The sequence below is a fragment of the Exserohilum turcica genome (genome assembly GCF_000359705.1).
Source record: "Exserohilum turcica Et28A unplaced genomic scaffold SETTUscaffold_4, whole genome shotgun sequence".
NCBI classification, from domain to species: Eukaryota; Fungi; Ascomycota; class Dothideomycetes; order Pleosporales; family Pleosporaceae; genus Exserohilum; species Exserohilum turcicum.
This window is the reverse complement of record NW_007360247.1, coordinates 976,663-986,744: the sequence shown is the minus strand read 5'-3', so window position 1 is coordinate 986,744 and position 10,082 is coordinate 976,663. Positions and strand designations below refer to the sequence as shown.

General features: G+C 57.2%; 3 protein-coding genes across 3 annotated transcripts; 1 reads left to right on the top strand and 2 right to left on the bottom strand.

The window, feature by feature from the left end:
* Window positions 1-889: 889 nt before the first annotated feature.
* SETTUDRAFT_138680 (glycoside hydrolase family 35 protein) lies at window positions 890-3,974 on the top strand (the record flags this gene model as incomplete). Its single annotated transcript, XM_008030209.1, has 3 exons — window positions 890-1,037; window positions 1,109-1,944; window positions 2,001-3,974. 3 exons carry the CDS (start codon window positions 890-892, stop codon window positions 3,972-3,974), a joined length of 2,958 nt encoding a protein of 985 aa, XP_008028400.1.
* Window positions 3,975-4,319: 345 nt separating this feature from the next.
* Window positions 4,320-5,305, bottom strand: SETTUDRAFT_164303 (uncharacterized protein; the record flags this gene model as incomplete). The annotated part of the gene is made up of 2 exons (XM_008030208.1): window positions 4,320-4,892; window positions 5,129-5,305. 2 exons carry the CDS (start codon window positions 5,303-5,305, stop codon window positions 4,353-4,355), a joined length of 717 nt encoding a protein of 238 aa, XP_008028399.1. The 3' UTR covers window positions 4,320-4,352.
* A 2,751-nt stretch (window positions 5,306-8,056) lies between these two features.
* On the bottom strand, window positions 8,057-9,772 carry SETTUDRAFT_32968 (uncharacterized protein; the record flags this gene model as incomplete). Its single annotated transcript, XM_008029900.1, has 1 exon — window positions 8,057-9,772. One exon carries the CDS (start codon window positions 9,770-9,772, stop codon window positions 8,057-8,059), a length of 1,716 nt encoding a protein of 571 aa, XP_008028091.1.
* Between the last annotated feature and the right edge of the window lie 310 nt (window positions 9,773-10,082).

Here is a 10,082-nt window from a genome sequence, read left to right as displayed (position 1 = left end):
GTTAAGTAGAAAAGATAAAAGTATAGTAACTAGTACTAGAATAAGCTACTTTAATACTGAATTTAAGCTTAAATAGAGCGTATTTTATTTTATATTTAATACTTTATTAAACTTAAAAGTAGTAATGAGTATAAAGAGAGGCGGCGGGACTAATCTATATAGCTTTGGCCCTATTTTTGGCGGTAATTAATGCACCCCTGTTAGCAAGAACTTTTGACAGTCACCTCCGTACAATCCCATGCACTCGATTCGCCATGTATTCTGCAGATAATGGCAGTAGTAGCCTTTAGATTCTGACACTGTCAGCAACACCAGTCACAAGCGCGTTGGTCTGGATATGCCCACGATCAATCAAGCATTTGCCAACAGCTGGGCCAGCGATCATGTTCTGGGCAGAATTGCAAAGAAGGGGTATAATTGCGCAATGTGGTATCACGGGACACCCCCCCCCCATGTCCCCTTTTTTCTCTTGATTGATCCGGGCAATGCGGCAGACGGTAACCGTCGTGCTAATATGGCAAGCATGCTGGGGGCCCAGCTCGGCGCTTCGGTCAAATATTGCCCCATTGAGCCTCGCCAATCTGTTTCTCCAGTCCAGCGACGTGCGTTCCCATGTTATGAGTAGCTTGCATGCTACCCCGCTGCTGTCTCCTGCCGCTTTTCTTCCATCAGCAAAAGATGTACCGTCAATCACATCGCGTCGCTACGCGCAACATGGAGAGACTTAGCCTTGACGTCGGGTAAAGTCCATGACACGGCTCATGTAGAGTTTGGCGGGCGCGACAACACAAAAACTAGGTTGAACTGGATTTCTGGCCCTCTGACTTCTCCCATGCCGACGGCCTCTTATCGTTGCGCGTGTCTTGTCGAATAACGGCGCCAACTGGACATGCGGCTCTTCAACCTCGTCGCGGTAGCCCTATCGCTGTTCTGCAGCTCCCTAGCCATAAACAATGGACTTCAAACCACAGTCGAGTGGGATAATGGCTCCCTCATGGTCAACGGCGAGCGTGTCATGATCATGAGTGGAGAGTTCCGTATGCAACCCACTTCACTGGACTCGAGCACCTATTCAGCTACTAACCAGCCGATTTCTTTTAAAACTTAGACTATGCCCGTCTGCCCGTGCCCGAGCTCTGGGCTGACGTCTTCCAAAAGTTCAAGGCAAATGGCATGAACACGGTGAGCATCTACTTCTTCTGGTCCTACCATTCGGCCTCACGCGGCACCTTCGATTTCACCAGCCCGGCAAAAGATGTGCAGCGTCTTTTCAAGGCTGCCCAAGACGCTGGATTATATGTCATTGCGCGTCCAGGACCCTACTGCAATGCCGAGACCAACGGCGGCGGCTTCGCGTTGTGGACGAGTGACGGCAGCGGTGGGCGATACCGCACAAGTGACGAAACGTATCGGAAAGCCTGGTCTGAATGGGTCGCTGAGATTGGCGATATCATAGCGAAGAACCAGATTACAAACGGCGGCCCCGTGGTGCTGACGCAGGTGGAAAACGAACTGCAAGAGACACGGCATGTGGCGGATGATACGCTGGTGATTTACATGGAGCAGCTCAAGGCGGCGTTCAAGCAAGCGGGCATCACTGTGCCCCTGACCCACAACGAAAAGGGATTCCGGTCCAAGAGCTGGTCGACGGACTACCAGAATGTGGGCGGCGCAATCGACATTTACGGACTGGACAGTTATCCTGGGGGTATGAGCTGCACGAATCCGGACACGGGATTCAACCTGCCAAGGACATATTATCAGTGGTTTCAAGAGGTGTCGCCCACGCAGCCAGAGTATCTGCCAGAGTTTGAGGGCGGCTGGTTCCAGCCTTGGGGTGGGCATTTCTTCGATCAATGCCTGGCGGAGCAGAGCCCGGAGTTTGCAGATGTGTTTTACAAGGGGCTGATTGCGCAGAAGGCCACACTGCTGAACTTGTACATGGTATGTTTAATATTGGTGGGGCTCTGTAAGTAAGGGCTTTTTATTAACAGCACCAGGCTTATGGCGGTACGAATTGGGGCCATCTTGCTGCGCCCGTCGTCTACACATCCTACGACTACGACGCGCCACTTCGCGAAACACGAGAAGTCCGGCCCAAATTCTCGCAATACAAACTGCTCGCCCTGTTTACCCGCGTGAGCAAACGCCTGCACAACACCGCCATGGAAGCCAACGGAACTGCAAATGCCGTATCTAGCTCTGCAATCTGGACCTGGCAGCTCAAGAATCGCGACTCGGATGCAAGGTTCTATCTTGCCGAGAACAACAACACGCGCACGCGAGACGTGACGAGTTTCTCCATCACGGTCAAGACATCACAGGGCGATGTGACGATTCCGAGCATGCAGCTTGCGGGACGACAAAGCAGGTGGGTTGTTACTGATTACGAGGTTGGAAATGAGACGTTGCTTTACTCGTCGGCGGAAATTGCGTCGTATGGATTGTTCGACCGCCCTGTTCTTGTCTTGTACACTCGGGAAGGACAGGCTGGCGAGTTTGCCTTCAAGTCGCATGGCAGCTTGACGTTCAAGTCGTGGGGCGCAGAATCAGGCATTGCAAGCGGAAAAGCAAATGGCACATATTCGAGCTTCAAGTTTACCCAGAGCAAAGGAGCGACCATTGTCGAGTTCTCCAATGGTGTTCTAGCGTACCTCTTGGATATCCCGTCAGCATGGACCTTTTTTGCGCCGCCAACGACCAAAGATCCCAACGTCACGCCTGACAAGCAGATCTTCGTCCTCGGACCGTATCTTGTCCGATCAGCCAGTGTCTCTGGCGGAACTGTTGCCGTCGTTGGCGACAATGCAAACGCCACTACGATTGAAGTCTACGCCGGTGCGAGCGTAACCAAGATATCGTGGAACGGCAAAGACCTCGACACCACCCGGACGCCGTACGGGTCTCTGAGCGCAACACTCAAGGGCATTTCAGACCGCAAAATCACACTGCCTGCGCTCTCCAACTTCAAAGCGGCAGACTCGGCACCAGAAACGGATCCCGCGTACGACGACAGCAGGTGGACGGTTGCGAACAAAACCACGACACTCAGTCCAGTCAAGCCGCTGACGCTGCCCGTGCTCTTCAGCAGCGACTACAAGTTCTACGCGGGCGCCAAAATCTACCGCGGCTACTTCGCCGGGAAAACAGCCTCATCCCTCAATATCACCGTGCAGGGCGGGCTCGCCGCAGGCTGGAATGCCTGGCTCAACGGGCAGCCCATCGGATACCATGCAGGCAACGCATCGCAGACGTCGACCACAGCCGTGCTCTCGCTTCGCAGCTCCACGCTCCGCGAAACCAACAACGTCGTAACCATCATAACCGACTACACAGGCCACGACCAAACCTCGACGGGCCCCGCAGGCGCCCAGAACCCGCGGGGCATTCTCGGCGCACACCTGCTGTCAGCAAACAATACCGCGCTTCCATTTTCGCACTGGAAAATCCAGGGTAACGCCGGTGCAGACGCAAACATGGATGCTGTGCGCGGCCCCATGAACGAAGGCGGACTCCACGGCGAACGCCTCGGCTGGCACCTCCCTGGTTTCGACACGACGTCGTGGACGCGCGCGAGCCCGACAGCCGACGGCGTGTCTGGGACGGGAATCCGGTGGTTCACAACCACCTTTACACTATCCATCGCACCTGATCTCGACGTGCCGCTGGGCATCCAGCTGGGCGCCGCAACCGGCACCGTCGCACGCATCCTGGTCTTTGTAAACGGATACCAGTACGCCAAGTTTGTGCCGCATATCGGGCCGCAGACGACGTTTCCCGTTCCGCCGGGCATACTGAATACCGCGGGACGTAATACGCTCAGTGTGGTTTTGTGGGCGCAGACGGCGGCGGGGGCGCGGCTGGACACGTTGAGATTGGTGGAGTATGCGAGGTATGAGAGTGGGTTTGCGTTTGCCGACGTGCAGGGCGAGAGGTTGCAGCCGCGGTGGGTGGATCGGAGTGCGTATGCTTGAGGGGTGTGGAAGGTTATGGAAGGGTATTTTTTTTGGCTACGTACGTACTTTGCTGTGCTGTGCTGTGAGGATGTTTATGTCTATGCGTGTGTTAGTATATATATATATGTGTATTCCATCTGTGGAATGAAATTTCGTGTGTGGATTTGAGATTGTTGCATGCAGTTTGTCCATGTAAGATGTGCCATATGTCAAAACACTGACATATACTAGCTTTGTCTGTTTTTTTATTTCAATGTCATGTACTCCTCTCTCTCTCTCTCTCTTGTCCACGTATTCTCATATCGTCGTTACTATCTATACATGAAATCGTCATTTTGCCAAAACCAAAAAAGGGGGGGGAGGGGGGTTTCACTTGATATTCTCTTTTTTCCAAATTCAGCTTTCCCAACCATCATCTGCATCTTCAAAATCAAGAACCATGTCAAACCAGTTCCCACCTCCATACTGACATTTGCTAGGACCGATTTTCTTGAAGCCGGCTCTTTCGTAAAAAGGAATGTAGTGGTCTCTGCAGATGAGGGCTATGCGCGAGGCTACACCCGAGTCCTTGATTCGCTGGCAGTAGCTCTTGAGTAATATTGAGCCGAGGCCCTTGCGGGCAAACTTGGGGTGGACACAGAGCGAGTGCAGACATACGGTTCTGCCGTCTTCGTTGTGGCCAACGGGCGGGGTTAGTTGGTAGTTTGATTTCCAGTCCTTGGGATAGTCCATGGCATCGTCGGTGACGAGGGGCGAGGCGGCCTTTGTGGAGATGATGTGGGCCAGGAGGATGCGTTTGCGGTCACTGTCGTGGGAAAATATCGAGGGAAAGGCGCGCGTCTTTAGCAGTTCGCCTAGGGGCCCGCATGTGGTGGGGTAGGCCGAGGAGAAGAGGCCGCTACAGAGTTCGCCGCAGGTTCGCAGACGGTAGTCGAGCTGGCTGAGGGTTAGTGGCTTGGTGTACGAGGGCACGGGGGTGCTAGGCGGGCGGGAGCACGGGGGCTTGTTGTAGTTGCACGGGGGGAGGAGCGCGAGGGGCAGCATGGCGTTTCTGCATGGTGGCACATGTATGTAGAGGAGACGGATGCATGGCACGGTGGCATGTAATGTGACGCGGCGCGGTGCAGCAGCGGGTGACGCGCACAAGGGAGTGGCAGACGACGTGCTCTCACCTTTTCGCGCGTGGCCGCCTCGATGGCATCAAAGGCGGCGTGTTCGAGCCAGTCACAGTCGTCGAGATCGTCAATGTTGAGCAGCGACGAGTAGGGGCGGACGCCCATTTGCTTGAGGCGCTCTTCCTGGGCAATGCTGGAGCTGCGATGGGGCACCAGGCTCGACTGCTCGTCCATCGCCCACGAATATCCCTCACCCATATCCCCCACCCATATCCCCCACCCATATCCCCCACCCATATCCCGCCATGCAGGCAAAGGCCCTCGTCCGCCTGCCGTCCATGGCATCGCCCACCGCGTACGTGCCCATGTCAGCGTGCGCGCAGATACATGCTGACTTGCTTGGCCAACCGCCAAAAAGAAAACATCAACACCAGGGCCCATGCCACGAACACTCGGCCGTTCCCTTCACCGGCACGCGAGTCGAGGCGACCCGCTAGCAAAAGGCGGGGCTGGCATGGCTGACAGTCCCGTGACTCGCTCAGGAACGCTCCCACACCATCCCGCCCTACGCATACGCATCCACCCTCTCTTCGTCCCGCCGCTGCCACTGTCGCCCTCGCCCGCGCCCGCGCCCTCGCCCTCTGCCAATTCACTGCCGCAACCCGCACCCCCCCCCCGCCGCCGCCATGCCGCGCGACCTGCTGTCGGAGAAGAAGACGCTCGACAGCATGCCCAAACTGTCGAGAGAGGCCCATGCCGTCGCCAGCCCCGAGCCCCCATACATGTAGCGACTGCCCCGCTTCCTTGGCCATGGTTGCCCGCACACGGCCAACGACACGGCCTCAAGTCAGGGCAGCCGGTGCTCCTTCGACTGCGCGTCCCAGCGCCAGCCCGACGACGTCTGCCGCACTGCAGCGTGGCCGTCTTCTGCACGCCCACAACATGGCCGCCCTGCAGCCGCGAGCCTCTGCGCGCTGAATCATCCCCGCCATCCTGCCTCCGCCCTCTTGCGGCTCCACTGCCTTCCATTCCCTTCCAGCCCTGTCCCTCGTTCCATAGTGACCGCAATCCTCTGCTCCAACCCCCTCCGTGTCACCGCCGCCGGCCTCTTGTAGCCGTGCCCGCATCCCGCCCCGACAACGCCCTCGTCCCCGCCCGCCATGTAAGTCGACACCAAGAGCCGTTGCTGTGCCACCACGACGCTCCGCCCCCCCAGGCGCCCGCTCACACCTGCTCTCCACGCTCCCTCACACGGCTAACCTCCGTCGCCAGGCCGCGCGTCACCATATCCATCACCGCCCCCGGCACCCAGGCCGACGCCGACCTGCTGACGCTCGAATTGCCCCCCGGCAGCACCGTCAAGGACCTCAAGGGCTTCATCGAGGCCGACACCAGCCTGCCCGAGGCCGCCCAGAGCCTCTACCTCAACGGCCACCCGCTGCACATTGACACGCAGACCCTAGAGGATGCCGGCATCAAGGACGGCGAGATGCTGGCCGTCGTCATGCGCGCCGCACCCAGACCAAACAGGAACATGCACCAGCCGGGCAGGCCCGCCCAGCCCGACCCCGAGGGTGTGCGACAGCTCGTCCTCAACGACCCCCAGCAGATGAACAAGCTGCGCCAGGCCGACCCAGACCTCGCCGCCGCCGTCAACGACCCCGCCATGTGGAGGAATACATATGCCCAGCGCCAGCGCCAGGCCGAAGAGTCGGAGCGCGAGCGCCAGAACCAAATTGCCCTGCTCAACGAGGATCCCTTCAATGTCGAGGCCCAGCGCAAGATTGAAGACATTATCCGCCAGGACCGCGTCGTCGAGAATCTGCAAAAGGCCTACGACGAGAATCCAGAGGGTGCGTCTTTGCTTATATCAACTACCACATACTAACACCCTCCCCCCAGTCTTCACTCGCGTACACATGCTCTACGTCAACACCGAAGTCAACGGCGTCCCCGTCAAGGCCTTTGTCGACTCGGGCGCCCAGGCCACCATCATGTCCCCCGACTGCGCCGAGCGATGCGGTATCATGCGCCTGATGGACGTCCGGTATGCCGGTATGGCCCGCGGTGTGGGTACAGCGCGCATCCTGGGTCGTGTCCACCATGCCGAGATCAAGATTGGCGGCGCCGTTATGCCCTGTGCCTTTACCGTCATGGAAGGCAAGGATGTCGATCTACTTTTTGGCTTGGACATGCTCAAGCGCTACCGTGCCAAGATTGATCTCGAGAAGAACGCACTGTGCTTCGAAGGCCAGGAAGTGCCCTTTTTGCACGAGTCGGAGATACCCAAGAGCTTCGAGGAGGCCGAGGTAAACGAACCCACCACCACCGGCCCCAATGGCGAGCAGATTGGCGCAAAGACTGGTGCCGTTCGTCCAAAGCCCTCCGCACAAGCTGGCCCCTCCAACACCAGTGCGTCGTCATCATCCCAACCCGCGCAATCACAAGCTCGTCCTGCAGCATCCAAGGCACCTGCACCGCCCGCGTCAAATACCAATTTTCCGCAAGAGCACGTCCAGCAACTCACTAGCATGTTTGGCTGCTCCGAGCAAGAAGCTATCCAGGCCCTGGAGATGTTTGGCGGCAATGTAGAGCATGCTGCAAGCTTCCTCATTGGTGGATAAAGTGCTATCTCAGTAGGAGTGAGGAAAGAAGCAGATTCAGCATGGTCTGTAGAGTGATGCTTATCTACGCCTACATGGTGCAGCTCCTCCCGCTTGGGATTGATTCAACATTCGTGTATCCGTTCCTTGGACGATGATCCTCAAGACGACGGAATCATGAGGCTGGCATGGACCAGCATAACACGCATGCCTTTTACCAAGGAACTTGCCTGGGATTCAAAGGACTTTTATGACGACGAGCCAACTACACTTAGTTGAAGATGAAATAGACCAAACGAGTGTCATCAACCAAACACTCTCTGGGCAACCATTTGATTGCAATACCACTTCACATCCCGTGAGCCATGCTTTTCTGTCGCGTCTACCTGATCTTGTACAAGCAAGGCTTCAGCACCGCCTTGTCCGCCTCTTCGCCCTCGTCATCATCCACTGCCATTCTCTTTCCTTTAAGCCCGTACTTGAGCCCGCCGCCCCTCTGCGCCACAGCGCCTTCCTTCTGGTCCTCGCGCGCATTTTTGCCCCGACTCGCATGCGCCCCCTTGACAAACTGCATCTTGACAAACATCTTGTTGCCCAGATCAATCGCATCGCCCGGCCGCTCCGGCAGTGCATCCAGCACGAATCCGCGCTTGCGCAGGACATTGACAAAAGCAGAGACGTCTGTGCCTTCTGCCGCGCTCTGTCCATCCACCGCAACAGCCAGCTCCGCCTCGTCAGCCGAGTCCTCGGGCCCTTCTTCCGGCGCCTTGGTATCCGCCTTGGCCTTTTTACTATTCGCAAGCACCTTTTTCCTATCCAGTGGTTTGCGCAGCGAGCCAATCGAATTGATGGGGACAGCACCGCCGCCTTTCTTCCTGTCGACGCGGCCAAAGCGCGACTTGATCTCCGATACCCAGAGCTCGCCGCGCCAGCGCAGCACGCGGTACGCCTCGTCGATGAAGTCGAGCCAGTTTGTGCCCATGAGCGCGAGGCAGAAAATGGCTACGTCGACGCTGTTGTCGGCGAGTGGCAGCGCCGCGATATCCGCGACAGTGACGAGGTCAGCCGACGGCCCGCTGGGCTTCGACAGGTCGAACGAGTGGAAGGTTAGGTTCAGCGCCTTGAGGTGCGGCTGCAGCCGGTACGACAGCGATGCGGTGCCGCAGCCCAAATCGGCGATTGTGCTGTGGCCCTTGAAGTCGCGGGGAAGCGGTTTTGCGTCGCCGCGGGGCGGCGCAATACTTGTAGATTCCTCTTCTTCGTCTTCAAAGCCCGGTCCGCGCCGCATCGCCCACTTGTTGTGGGCCTTGCGGTCTCTACGCTGGTCTTTGTGCCGCAGCTTGGCGCGCACCAGGATGCTGTTTACGTAGCCGTCGACGGGATTCGAGGGCCACACTTCGACTTGCTGCGCGAAGCCGCGGTGGTAGTCTTCGAACATGGAGGGGTCTTCTTTGAAGAGCGAGGCGCTGTCGGCCGAGGGCTTGGTGTAGAGCGCTTCGTTGAGATGGCGGAACCGCGCGCTGGCGAGCTTGCTGCGCATCGAGCGCTGCAGTGGTGTGAGGCCTTTTGGCTCGGGCAGGAGGCTTTCGAGTGTGGGTGCTGCGGGTGCCGTGGTGGCTGAAGCGGCATTGGCGGCGAGCAGCTTGTCGGCCTTGGACTCCTTCTTGCGCTTCTTCTTGTCGCGCTTCGACTCGCTGTCTGTAGCTGCAGGCTTCTCCGTGGCAGGCTTTGCAGGAATAGACTTTGCATCGTCTGCCACATCGTCTCCCTCCTTTGCACCCTCTTCATCCTGCTGTTTTTCCTTGTTCCCTCCAGCCTTTCCCCTCTTCCTCTTCTTCCCCCGCTTCTCATGCGCCGCGTCCTCGCTCGCTCCCACACCCTCTGTCTTTTCTATTCCAACCTGCTTGCCATCTGCCTGCCCTCCGCTCGCAATGCTCTCCCATTTCTCCGCTAGATTCTCCGCATTAACCTCCTTCTCCTCGCGCCTCTCCTTGCGCTTCTGCGCCTTCTTGCCCGGTTTACTCGTTTCTTTGGCCTTGGGCGGTTCCACCTGCGTCTTGACCTGCGCCGACACGTTCCATCCGGGTACCGCGAACATGACTGGCGTGTGCGTAGGAAATTCCCGTGAGTGAATTATGGCTGTTGGATGCGAATGGTTGCGGGCAAAAAAAAAAGTTACTGTAGGTGGTCAGTGCTTGCAACTGTTCAGCGGATGCAACACCCCACTAAAATTAGTGCTCCACTAAAGATAAGGCTATAGAGCCTTATACAAAAGCTATTATTATAAGATTCTCTAGTAGATTATTAAGCAAGTAGTAACATATATTTCTATCTATAACGTATTCCACCACCGAGAGTGCCACCCCACCGAGAGTGCCACTTTTTCTTGGCATCGCGAACTTCACGTA